This window comes from Silurus aristotelis (assembly GCF_946808225.1).
Source record: "Silurus aristotelis genome assembly, chromosome: 17".
NCBI classification, from domain to species: domain Eukaryota; kingdom Metazoa; phylum Chordata; class Actinopteri; order Siluriformes; family Siluridae; genus Silurus; species Silurus aristotelis.
The window spans coordinates 4466951-4480684 of NC_139590.1; the positions used below are offsets into that span (position 1 = coordinate 4466951).

General features: G+C 40.5%; 1 protein-coding gene across 3 annotated transcripts in view; it reads left to right on the forward strand.

Moving 5' to 3' along the window:
- Positions 1-13734, forward strand: part of fmnl1a (formin-like 1a) — a 36926-nt gene that overhangs the window by 22153 nt on the left and 1039 nt on the right. For all 3 annotated transcript variants that reach the window (XM_083567265.1, XM_083567267.1, XM_083567266.1), the window contains 16 exons: positions 537-611; positions 1845-1955; positions 2899-3048; positions 4293-4394; positions 4949-5240; positions 5366-5623; positions 5735-5856; positions 8785-8984; positions 9102-9336; positions 10398-10466; positions 11124-11204; positions 11947-12076; positions 12398-12561; positions 12663-12764; positions 13359-13457; positions 13569-13674. In XM_083567265.1, the coding sequence (XP_083423391.1) occupies positions 537-611; positions 1845-1955; positions 2899-3048; positions 4293-4394; positions 4949-5240; positions 5366-5623; positions 5735-5856; positions 8785-8984; positions 9102-9336; positions 10398-10466; positions 11124-11204; positions 11947-12076; positions 12398-12561; positions 12663-12764; positions 13359-13457; positions 13569-13674 (2296 nt within the window). The remainder of the gene's footprint in view (positions 1-536; positions 612-1844; positions 1956-2898; positions 3049-4292; positions 4395-4948; positions 5241-5365; positions 5624-5734; positions 5857-8784; positions 8985-9101; positions 9337-10397; positions 10467-11123; positions 11205-11946; positions 12077-12397; positions 12562-12662; positions 12765-13358; positions 13458-13568; positions 13675-13734) is intronic.

The following is a 13734-nucleotide window of genomic DNA, read 5'->3' on the forward strand; positions in this document are numbered from 1 at the left end:
TCACTATACACTAGTAACACTTCTCCCACTATTCACTATACACTAGTAACACTTCTCCCACTATTCACTATACACTAGTAACACTTCTCCCACTATTCACTATACACTAGTAACACTTCTCCCACTATTCACTATACACTAGTAACACTTCTCCCACTATTCACTATACACTAGTAACACTTCTCCCACTATTCTTTCTCTTAACTGTGTTTTTAGACTCGTGGTATTTTTAGGTTCTTGTGTCAGTGTGTATGAACTGACAGATATTTCTGCAAATTGGTTTGGATGTGGGGATCATACAAAGGTTGTGATGTTAAATGTTGACTTTCTTATATTCACCTTAGATGAATTTTGAGGGTTTCTTCTAGTTTTCTTTGTTTTCCTTCCACATCCTAAAAACATGAATGAATGAAGAGTGTATGTTAAGATCACTTTCTTTCTTTCTTTCTTTCTTTCTTTCTTTCTTTCTTTCTTTCTTTCTTTCTTTCTTTCTTTCTTTCTTTCTTTCTTTCTTTCTTTCTTTCTTTCTCTTTTAGGTGAGTGGAGAGAAGAACAGGTTTGAGAAGCTAATGGAGTATTTCAGCAGTGACGACAGCAACATTGACTTCATGGTGCGTTTGTTTCTTACCTCATTATACCACAGAAATATGAACTGTATGAACTATTGGGTTGTGTGTGGGTGTGGGTGTGTGTGTGTGTGTGTGTGTGTGTGTGTGTGTGTAGCAAATTCAATTATTTTCAATATCATTAATTGCAGTTTTTGATATTAGTACCAGGCTACTACCAAACTTCGACCCCAGCCTTCAAACACTTCGATTCAATTCAATTCAGTTTTATTTGTATTGCACTTTTTTACAATGGACATTGTCTCAAAGCAGCTTTACACAAATAAAGCGGTAATAATGTTATATAAAAGAATGTGTACATTCCGTGCCTACAAGTTCCTTATAATCGTTTATCTCTAATGAGCGAGCCAGTGGCAACTGTGGCAAATAAAACCTCCCTGAGACGGCATGAGGAAGAAACCTAGAGAGGAACCAGATTCGAAAGGGAACCTCATCCTCATCTGGGTGGCACCGAATGTCCATTCATTGTAAATTATTGTTGAGGTGTGCAGTAACAGGGTGCCACTGTAGTAGACTGTTGATATTAATTACATAAATTTTTTATATATTTAATATACTTCGTTTGGTTCTTTACAGAGATTGTTAGATTGTGAAAAATATCATTAGATTATACAAGATTGAAAGAAAGCTTAAACTGATTAAAAAACGTCCAAAACGATTGAAAAACGTCAAGAAATTCGTTGTCGTTTTTTATATTGTTTAATTTAATTAATATTTTCTATATGGTCATTTTAAAGCCATTTTTAATTAGGACGTTTCAGCATAGAAGGACAGACTTTCTACAAGTTCAGCAGAAACAGGGAGAAGTTTGGTTTATCTGGGTTACCTGTTCAAAGTTGTGTTATTTCATCACGGTAGCTTAATGCTCAAGGCATTGGACTTTTACTCTGATGGTCGTAAGTTCAAATCCCAGCCACACAAAGCTGCCACTTCCGGGCCCCTCGGCAAGGCCCTTAACCCCATATCTGCTCAGTTGTATGAAAGAGATTGTTGTAAGTCACAGTGGATAAGAATGTCTGCCAAATGGCGTAAAGGTAAATGTAAATGGCATCATGTGAAAGTGTTATTCTGAAATGAAGTGGAAATGATGATGTTCTGTACACTGTATATATTGTCACTTACTATGGTGACAGTCACTATTTTGCACCCACTGTCTCTCACCACTGCCCTCGTGTGTCCTCATTCTCGTTCTCTCTTTTACTCATACCCTCTCTGCAGGTGGCCTGTATGCAGTTCATAAACATTGTGGTTCATTCGGTGGAAAACATGAACTTCCGTGTGCACCTTCAGTATGAATTCACACAGCTTGGCCTCGATCAGTATTTAGAAGTGAGTTCAGAGCGGTTTTCTGCTCGGTTGTGGCGTCTAGATACACTATTTATACAGCGCTTAATTAACACTTTCAGAAAAGCAATTTCATTTTCACAGAAGCCGCCAGTCTGAGTTCCTCCTATCAGAGGATGCATTGAGTCACAGTAATGTTTCTATTCAAAGAAAAACAAAAAGAGAAACACCTTTAATAGTTTTCACACTTTTGCATAGAATATAGAGCTGTAGAGTATAAATCAGTCCACATGATATATCCCTTTTTTCCCCCCAGCCATATGTGGTTCTTAACTCAATTGCACACAATCGTATAGCATCTTTAGATACAGTAGGATTATATTTTCATAGAAAAAAAACCTTAAGACCCAAATCTGTTTTAGCATGACAATGCCCCTGTGCACAAAAATCTGGCCCATGAAGACCTGCTTTTTTATTGGTTGGAGTCAAAGATCTCCTGTTCTAGAGCTTGACCTCAAATCAACCTATTGAACACCTTCGGAATGAATTGGAATGCCGAATGCATCCTAAAAATCCTCAGCTCACCTCTATTCATACTTAATTTGTAGCAGAATGAGCACAAATCTCCACAAGCATACTCCAAAATCTGGTGGAACATCTTCCCAGAAGAGTGGAGGTTCTTAAGGCCCAGCCGAAAGCTTGTTGCGCACCACTTTACTGCTACTAATGGCAAGGGCTTTTAAACGGTTCCAAACTATTGCCCCAAATGCCCCAAGGTTGCCAATTTTCTATTTCCCTGAGCCACCGTGTATAAATCTGGTAGCGAGACAATCACTTTTGATCACTTTTTTCTACAAATTTACCCTAAATCGGTTCTCCGTAGTTAGTGTAAAATCTCACAAATACAAAATGCAAGCTTGACCATGGAACATCTGGATTAAAAAAAAAATGTGTTTGTGTTTGTGTGTGTTTGTGTGTGTGTTTTCAGTCTCTTAAGCTGACTGAGAGCGAGAATTTACAGGTTCAGATCCAGGCGTATCTGGATAACGTGTTTGATGTAGGCGCTTTGCTCGAGGATGCAGAGAACAAAGGAGGACTAGTAGAACATTTGGAGGAGTTAGAGGAACTTAACGCTCAGGTGCTGCTTTTTCACATATACACACATCTTTATATGTATAAATGCACACTCTATTGTAAATGCAGCTCTAAATGGTGTGAAAGATACAAGTGGACTGCATGTGATACATTGGTCACAACTACAGTTGGACAAATTGGAACCTTAGTAACGTTTCATTTACGGAAGCCTAAAAAGACCAGAATTTTTTTTTTTAAGATCACCTCTCTTTCTCGCCATAAAGAAATGCACTGATTAGGCATATGTGAGAGCATCAATTTCTACTTTGCTCATGGACTACTTTGGGAGAATAAAGCTGGTGTATTAGCAAAGGTACTGCCTTACATCTCTTGATTGACATTTGGTAAACAATCGAAGTTTGAAGAATGAAATAAAGAATTTTTCCTTAAATTTCCCCTTCACAATCTATATCTGTCTATATAGTTTTTCCAGTGCTGGACAATTTCCAAATTAGTGTCAATCACTTGGAAAGGCGACTTAGAAATCTACGTTTTTGTGCACCTTCTATGTGGCCTTGGCATAAGCGAGTCGCAATCTGATCTCTAACCAAACTCTAACCCTCAGATGCGATTCTGCTTGCAATGAACCTGAGAGAAACGCTATGATTTGATACATATTCATGTCCAAAAATATATTCAAACGTAAGTCATTAATTTTGATAGAGTTCAGGTCAGCAGAAAAGACTTTGTTAACCCTGATGGCCTGCCACTGTATTATTATACTGACATCTCCGTGGTTACTGCACGATGTTTGAGAGATGCCATTTAAACTGTATGACATGGAGATCAAAATCTCCAGACATACGATAGAATTACTGTAGACTGTCCAGAACACCCGTATATACCAGAATATATATACTATACTATATACATACACTATATTTTACATAAAAACATGACCTCTGTACGAGGAAGTACACTTTTTTATTATCTTACTCAGATAAATAAAAGTGATCAGAGCAAAATGTGACTAAAATTCCCCTGGTGGCAAAGAGACAAATTTTCTAGATGAACTTTGATCTAGGAATCAATTATGTGAGCCAAATATAAAGAGAACTAGAAATCCAGGATGAGTTTCACCTCACACTCATATATGCTGTTAGCATTGAGTTACTGAAATGTATTCCAAAACTTTTTTTAAACTTATTCTTAAACTTTATTTCTAAGAATTGTGTTGGGTGAGAGTCTGTTTTTATTCTGTGTGTGCCATCATTGTGTGTGTGTGGGTGTGTGTGTGTGTGTGTGTAGCTGAGTGCCAAGCTACAGTTGTATGAGAATGGAGCAATAGAGAAAGTGGCTGAACTCGAGCAGCAGCTCATGCAGGTCACCAAAGAGGCAGCAATACTGAAGGTACTGTACAGCTTCATCCTTCTCTCTCTCTTTCTGTCTCTCTGTCTCTCTCTCTCTCTCTCTCTCTCTCTCTCTCTCTCTCTCTCTCTCTCTCTCTCAATCTCTCCCCCCCACTCTCTCTTTTTTTTGTCTTTTACACACTATAGGTCTATCTTTCTCTCTTACACCCTATCTTTCTCTCATTTTTTTCTCTCTTATACTCTATCTATCTATCTATCTATCTATCTATCTATCTATCTATCTATCTATCTATCTATCTATCTATCTATCTATCTATCTATCTATCTATCTATCTATCTATCTATCACCATGTTTTTCTTTCCTTCTTTTACACTCTACCCATCTACCACTGTCTCTCACTCTGTCTCTCGTCTCTCACTGTTTTTATTTGTCTCTCACACACACACACACACACGCGCGCGCGCGCGCGCACACACACACACACACACACACACACACACACACACACACACACACACACACAAACAGAGTCTCTTACTCTGTTTCTCACCCTCTCTTCTTTTCCTACTTTTCTGTGTCTGTGGTGTGACCAGGAGAGCTTGCGTGAGTCGTGCTCTCAGGTCAGCACCTTGCAGCAGCGTGAGCGTGAGAGAGAGATCCAAAGAGAGCGAGAAAAGGAGCAGGAGCGGATATCTCAACCTTCTCAGCTAGTGATAGAGAAGGGCAGAAACACTGATGAGCAAAAGGACGATCTGGAGGTGAAACTGAGAGAGCTACAGGACAAAGGATTGGTGCGACTTGAGAGGACAGCCTCGGGATCACTGAACATCGAGGTCATTCCTGTGACGGTAGTGCAGACCGTCGTCACGGGCGTCACTGAACCAGGTACGAGTCAGAAGATCAACTCATCTACTGCAAAGATTTTTGGGTTTTATTCCAGTGCGTAAATTGTTGTAAATTGTTTCTTTTGCTTTCCAAACTAATTTCTTGTTCATCTGCATGATGAGCAGACTCAGCACCTCCTCCTTTAGCAGCTCCGCCCCCTCCACCTCCACCTCCTCCACTACCTGGTGAAGAAATTTCGACTGCCGCTTCTTTTGTGCCTCCACCCCCACCACCGCCTCCTCCTCTTCCAGGCTGTGAAATTCCACCTCCACCACCTCCTCCTCCTCCTCCAGGTTGTGGAATTCCACCTCCTCCCCCACCCCCTCCTGGGTGTGGCCCACCTCCTCCTCCTGGAGCTCCTCCTGGCCCAGGGGCTGAAACAGGTAACGACGATCTGAATCACACTTCACATTACACATGATTGAAAATGTCAGTCTTACACATACACTGAGAAAACCAGACACGTGAATAACGAGTGTTTTTCTGTACACAAGTGAAAAGCAAGAAGACGATCCAGACAAAGTTCCGCATGCCGCAGCTCAACTGGCAGGCTCTAAAACCCAACCAGGTGGAAGGAACGGTGTTTAAAGAGCTGGATGATGAAAAAGTGTTACAGGTGAGACAACCTTAAACTTTATTTTCATAAAAGAAATCACAGCTTAACATGAATAACAGTTTTACATACTCTCTGCATCCAGACAGTGGACATACATTGTCATGCTAATGATATCTTTTACCAGTTGAAGATTTCTTTCTGACCTTCCAATCATCCCAGTTCATCCCAGAGCAGTTCAATAGGATTTAGGTGACTGAGCAGGCCATTCCATTACAGAGAACGCTCAAGCCGACTGTTTGCTCTCCAATTTATTTTATACTCAGAACTTAGTATATTAGGGAGGTGGTAGCTTAGTGGTTAAGGCATTGGGCTTTGGATCAGAAGATCAAATCCCACCACCACCAAGCTGCCACTGCTGGGCCCTTGAGCAAAGCCCTAAAACCCTCCCCTGCTCAGGTGTAAGTCGCTCTGGATAAGGGTGTCTGCCAAATGCTGCAAATGTGTATATATATATATATTTGCAGCATATGTATATACATATATAAATACAGTAAACCCCCATTTATTGCGGTGGTCACATTCCAAAACCGCCAGCGATAAACTGACGCCACCCCCGAAAAATGCTATTTTATATATACAGTACTGTACTGTGTTAACATTTTACTTTATTTTATAATGAATAATTATTTTTTTTAATACATTTCATTATTTCAACATAAAATTCCCTGTAAGTTTTTCGGTCTATCGTGCTCTCCGACAGAGACCAGGAAAATCAGCCGAACTAATTAGTTACGTGGCAAACGCAATAATCCGGATTCGAACCAGAGGATTACTGTATTTTACAATAGTGAGTACACCCCTCACATTTCAGCAACCATTTTATTATATCTGCTTAAGGGACAATACAATAGATATTAAAGCTGGATATATTTTAGAGTGGTCAATATTCAGCTTGTATAGCAGTACAGATTTACTGTCCTCAAAAAATAACTCAACATACAGCCATTACTGTCTAAATAACCACTAAAGCACATTGACTACTCTAAAATATATCTTTGATCTATATCTAAGTTTCATTTCTTAATGAAGAGCACTAAAGACGCATTATTTGCTTTGAGGATGTTGATGGAGAAGTATAGAGAAGGTCAGAAGGAGTTGCATTGTGTGTTTGTGGATTTAGAGAAAGCGTATGACAGGGTGCTGAGAGAGGAGTTGTGGTATTGTATGAGGAAGTCAGGTGTATCAGAGAAGTATGTGAGGGTGGTGCAGGACATGTATGAGGACAGTGTGACAGCAGTGAAGTGTGCAGAAGGAACGACAGACTGGTTCAAGGTGGAGGTTGGACTGCATCAAGGATCGGCTCTAAGCCCTTTCCTGGCTGCAGTGGTGATGGACAGGTTGATGGACGAGGTCAGACAGGAGTCTCCGTGGACTATGATGTTTGCGGATGATATTGTGATTTGTGGTGAGAGTAGGGAGCAGGTGGAGAAGAGCCTGGAGAGGTGGAGATATGCGCTGGAGAGAAGGGGAATGAAAGTCAGTAGGAGTAAGACAGAGTACATGTGTGTGAATGAGAGGGAGCGCAGTGGAGTGGTGCGGTTGCAGGGAGAAGAGGTGGAGAAGGTGGAGGAGTTCAGGTACCTGCGGTCAACAGTGCAAAGTAATAGTTAGAGAAGTGAAGAAAAGAGTGCAGGCAGGGTGTAGTGGGTGGAGAAGAGTGATAGCAGGAGTGATTTGTGATAGAAGAGTATCTGTGAGAGTGAAAGGGAAAGTTTATAGGACTGTGGTGAGACCTGAAATGTTGTATGGTTTAGAGACAGTTGCATTGAGTAAAAGACAGGAGGTGGAGCTGGAGGTAGCAGAGCTGAAGATGCTGAGATGTTTATTGGGAGTGATGACGATGGACAGGAATCGAAACAAGTTTATTAGAAGGACAGCGTATGTAGGACCTTTTTGAAGATAAGGTGAGGGGTGTGTGATTGAGATGGTTTGGACATGTGCAGAGGAGGGACATGGGGTATATCTGTAGGAGAATGATGAGGATGGAGCCACCAGGAAGGAGAAAAAGAGAAGAGGAGGAGAAGGAGGAGGTTTATGGATGTGGTGAGGGAAGACATGCAGGTAGTTGGTGTGAAAGAGGCAGATTTAGAGGACAGGGGGGTATGGAGAAGGATGATCCGCTGTGAGGGGAGATACTGTATGCATAAATACATATGATAATAAATGAACGATATAATAAATAAATATATTATTCATATTTTTTATTAATCTAATAATATATTATAATATAAACAATATCTTCATTAATCACACCTAATAATTTATATTAGATTATAATTTTTTTTAATGTTAATTAATAATATTACCAGTGACATTATTAAAGGTCAGGCTACTAATTATTTTATATAAAGTATATTTATTTATAATTTACTGGTTAAAACTATAATTGTCAGTGTACCTACAGTATATAAAGTTCACAGTCACAGTAATGATTATTTAAATTAAATTAGAATTACATTTATAAAAGCCTCCACTCTTCTGGGAAGATGTTCCTCTTGATTCTGGAGAGTGCTTGTGGAAATCTGCACTCATTCAGCTACAAGTGTGTTAGTAAAGTCAGGTACTGATGTAGGTGAGGTGAGGAGGCCTGGGGTGCAGTCAGCATTCACATTCATCCCAAAGGTGTTCAATAGGATCAAGGTCATAGATCTATAGCAGGAGATCTTTTACTCCAGACCATGAAAAGCAGATCTTCATGGAGCTGGCTTTGTGCATAGGGCAATTGAAATGCTGAAACAGGTTTGGGTCTCCTAGTCCAACTGAAGGGAAAAAGTCATGCTACGACATCCAAAGTCGTCCTATACAATTGTGTGCCTTTAACTTTGTGGTAACAGTTTGGGAAGAAACGTATATGGCTGAAAAAGTCAGGTGTCCCAATACTTTTTCAATTTAGTGTATATATGAACTCTGTGTGTTTGTCACCTCCAGGAGTTTAACATGGACATCTTTGCGGAGCAGTTTAAGACGAAGGCTCAGGCTCCTCCAACTGATATCTCCAAACTGAAGGTGAAGGCTCAAAAACCTACCACTAAAGTTTCTCTTCTGGAGGCCAACAAGGCCAAGAACCTCGCCATCACTCTGCGTAAAGCAGGCATGAGTCCTGCTGATATCTGCACCGCCATCCAGAAGTACGTGCAACACCAACTCACGAGCACGTTGCCCTCCGTTGTAGTTTTCCATGTTTGTTTTATTGTTTGTCATCTTCCCTCCATGTATTTGATCATTATTTTCTGTTTGTCCTTCAGTTACGATCAGCAGGCCCTCAGCCTGGACTTCCTAGAGCTCCTCGAGCGCTTTATCCCGTCTGATTACGAGACGAAGCTGCTGCAGAACTATGTGAAGGAGGGACGTCCCATGGAGGACTTGTCCGAGGAGGACCGCTTTATGATGAGCTTCAGTAAAATCCCTCGCATCGCCCAGCGAATCAGCACACTCACTTTCATGGGCAACTTCTCCGACATGGTCAAACGCCTGCAGCCGGTCAGTACAGCAACACTAAACACCACAGCCAGGAATGGGCAGTATTTATGATAAAATAGGATTTTGAGATTTGGATTTGACAGGGTTGATGAGAATGGCTTCATATTTTGTATCAAAATACTTTTGTATTTTTGTAGTTTTAAAATACTGTAAAATACGTTGTAAGAAGTTTTACATGATGACATCATAAAAAAGCGGCCTCTGATTGGTGCCTACTTAGTATTTTGCCCAGACTTGTGGAGATCAGAACAGAAAATTGATCCATATGTAAGGTGGTGAAGGTAAAAAAAAAAAAAATCATGCAGCTTCCAGCTTTAAATAAGTGTCCAATGATCAATAAATAAATATTTGATTGCCGAATATTGTTCCCTAATTGAAGCAGATGTTTAGTAGGACCCTGATTTTACAAACCACTGCATAAACGACTGTCTGACACACAATATATTATTATATTTATGATTAACAATTAAATGATTAATAAGTTAGAAACTAGTTGCTACAGTATGAATGCAGGTTCCATCAGTCGTCTTCTTATGAATGACTTGTTTGTTATTGAGTCGTGCTGCTGATGTGAGGCAGCCCTTCGTTACCAAACATCAAGTAACTAAATTAGGATAACATTTTGAGACATTCACAAACTATTTAACATTAAACTGTTGGTTACTTTAAAACCAACCTTCATCTGTGAGATCACAGGGGTTATGTATGTGAAGATTTGATCTTTTAACTGGTTGCATATGTCAGATTTATTGCGTGATTCAGCCGGAAAAAAGCTACGGGTGAAGGAACTGATCAAACAGGCCAATCGATGGAAGGTTTGCGATGAAATTTTTATGCCCCCTTGTAATAGTATTTTTATTATATCTAAAATACAATATTTTATTTTGAAACATGGGGTGGCTGCTGTATTTTGTAGTTCATTTTGATACACTTAAAGTGAAGGTATTTTATTTTAAAATACATTTTCATGTATCTTTGCCCAACACTGACCTCATCCAGGTTAAATTGGATACTGAAGATGTGTGTGAGTCTGTTATTAATTCTGATCTTTGTTATCATAGCAACTGAACTCCGTTATCGCGGCCTCCATTTCCCTGAAGTCCTCCACCAAGCTGAAGAAGATCTTAGAGGTAAGTAGGCTCTTGAAGGGACCCCTGAAAATGTTAGATTTCTTCCGATATATTCGATTTAATTTTTGAAGGAACATTTGCCTAATATTGTGTAAGCCCCCTTTTTGCTGCTAAAACAGTCCTGATTTGAACATTATGTTGAACATTGATGTTGAACATTAACCGCATGAACTACTTCAGCAATGTGAGCTACAGGAGATCGTTTGTTGGATCGGACCACACGCCCATTTAGCTGGTTCACCACTGTTCCTTTCTTGAAGCACTTTTAATAGATACTGAACACTGCAGACCAGGAACATCCCACAAGAGCTGAAGTTTTGGAGATGTTCTGACCTAGTCGTGTAGCCATCACAATTTGTCGAACTCGCTCAAATTTTTAACACATCCTGTATTATTTGCCGCTTGCTAAAACATAATGTTAATGAAACCCCCCAAGTGGGTACGTTTTAGCTCAGTGTTTAAACTGTTGAAGTTCTGATTGTAAGGTTGTGAGTTTTAATCTCAGCAACACCAAGTTGCTCCTGCTGGGCCCTTGAGCACCTTTATGGTGCTTTTTCCTTGCTAATACCAAAAACAATCTCAAATAAACAGACAAATGAGGAACCATTATCCCGAGACTTTTATCGAACCTGTTTCTTACAAATATTTCCCCTCCAGATCATCCTGGCTTTCGGGAACTACATGAACAGCAGCAAGAGAGGAGCGGCTTACGGTTTCCGTTTGCAGAGTCTCGATCTGGTGAGTTTTGACCGGCTTCAGCTTTAAGCCACGAACTTTTAGGATGCTGCTTTAGATTTGAAAAACTCACAAAACCTCATACTTCTGATGCTATCAAGATTGTGCTTGTTATCGAAGGAAACCGCTAGATGGCACTGTGCCTAGTTTTAGGTAAAAATGACAGAAGAGTTTGGAAAGAGTGAAATAAAACAGACATATTGGTGACTGAACTGCAGACCATTTCATTATAATATCATTAAATAAAACAATACTAAGACGCTTTCAACAAGTGTATCAAACAGGAGACAAACTTTTCTTTGGTTTTAGCTTTTTATTATGACAAGAGAAGCAATATATAAAATTCTTGTCCATCTGGATCGCTTTTAAAAACAATTAAGATTATTATAACATTCCAACATTGGCATGCGACTGTATCAATCACAACCTTGGTTCGTTCTATTCGTTGTAACGAGCACATTTTGGAAAATTTCAAGGTAGAAATTTACCGGACATTTTCCACCCCTTTGGAGAACCCTGTTTTGGAGTAGCATTAGATTTTCTCAGTACCAATCCTTTCGTAAAATACATTATGGATGATTGAATGATCTATGTATTGTTCTCTCTCTCTCTCTCTCTCTCTCTCTCTCTCTCTCTCTCTCTCTCTCTCTCTCTCTCTCTCTCTCTCTCTCTCTCTCTCTCTCTCTCTCTCTCTCTCTCTCTCTCTCTCTCTCTCTCTCTCTCTCGTTCTCTTTTTCTCTGCTAGCTGTTAGACACCAAGTCCACAGATCGCTCTCAGACTCTGCTGCACTTCATGGCTAACATGGTGCAGGAGAAATATCCTGAGCTGGTCTCCTTCCACAGCGAGCTGCACTTCATTGACAAGGCTGCTCTGGGTACGAGCTGCCGACCTCCTACACACACTGATCCTGAACACACACCTGAACACACCAACACCATGTACCCAAGCACACAACCCAATACACACCAGAACACAGTCTCAAACACAAACAACCCACACCTGAACACACTCAAACATGCACCCAAACACATGCACAGGTTGCACACACTGAACACACTGTCCTAAGCGTATAATAACACAGGAGCTGAATCCATATTCGATTTCGCTCAAATTGCTAACTTTTTTAAACAAGTGATGTATAAAAAAAAAACTGGACGTGTCCTAAAAAAAAATAATCTCTCTCTCCTGGTCTCAGTGTCTCTGGATGGCGTGCTGCAGGACGTGCGCTCATTAGAGAGAGGGATGGAAGGAACCAAGAAGGAGTTCATGGTGCAGGATGACATCACGGCACTCAAGGAGTTCGTTAAGGTCAACAGCGCACTGCTGGACTCGCTCGTCAAAGACGGCAAGACGGCGCAGGTCAGGACACACAGGACGCACATTATTTCGTACATAATCCGTTGAACAGTTAATTGAAATGACATTTAATCTACTCTGTTGTTTCGTGTCCTGTCCACCAGGAGGCGTATGTTTCCGTAGTGGAGTATTTCGGGGAGAACCCCAAGACCACCCAGCCCTCCATGTTCTTCCCCCTGTTTGTCCGATTCGTTAAAGCCTACAAGGTAAGAGGTTTGGTTCATTTGTTTTTGTACACACCTGAGCACATTTTCATGCAATTAAAAAAACTTACATTTTACTAGTAACTAGGGAAAACAAAGACCACACGACATAACAGCGTATCACAACGACAACTAACAAGCCATCAGACTGACACAAAAGGGGAACTTAAATCCACAGTAATGAGGCACAGGTAGAAGCACTAAGGGCTGATAGGAAGCATTACAGGAAAGAAGAGAGAGAAGAAAAGGGCACATTAGCGGCATCTGGTGGTGAAAAGCCAAAAAAACTGAAACTCCCCCAGGTCCTGATAATAGTAGTAATGGGAAGATCAGATCATTTTAGTGACTTAGTTCTTTTAATCTTTTTTGAATAATTTAGTTAATTTAATTCCTTCAATCACCTTTAAAGCGTATATGGGAGCATTTAAAGACATCCAATACGCTTGTGTGCCTTCAGCTCTGTGGTAACAGTTTGAGAAAGAAACACATATGGCTGGTAAAATCTGGTGTCCCAATACTTTTGGCCACAAAGTGACACTTGTAAACCGTTCTGTAAATAAAGCAGGGAGCCTCATTCTGTTCCTTTATATGTGACAGCAAGCAGAGCAGGAGAACATGCAGAGGAAAAAGCAGCAGATGGCAGCTGAAGAGCAGATCACGCCCACGCCCAAAAAGCAAGACGGCACGCCGCAGAAGGTCAGACTCGCATCTCCGACTTTTCCTCTGTTCCCACTTTACATTTTCAGTGCTATTATTGTGCTGCTCTTCTTCCACTGATCTGGTGTTACTGTATATGACATGCATTAGGGTCCCATGATGCCCAAGATGCCTCAGATGGATCTGATAGCGGAGCTGAAGAAGAGGCAGGTGAAGCCGCAGGTCACCGATGGAGCCATCGAAGGAATCATTACAGGTAATGATGAACTACAGGGGCATTTTTGTATACACTATATTGATACAGTTACAGTTCAGT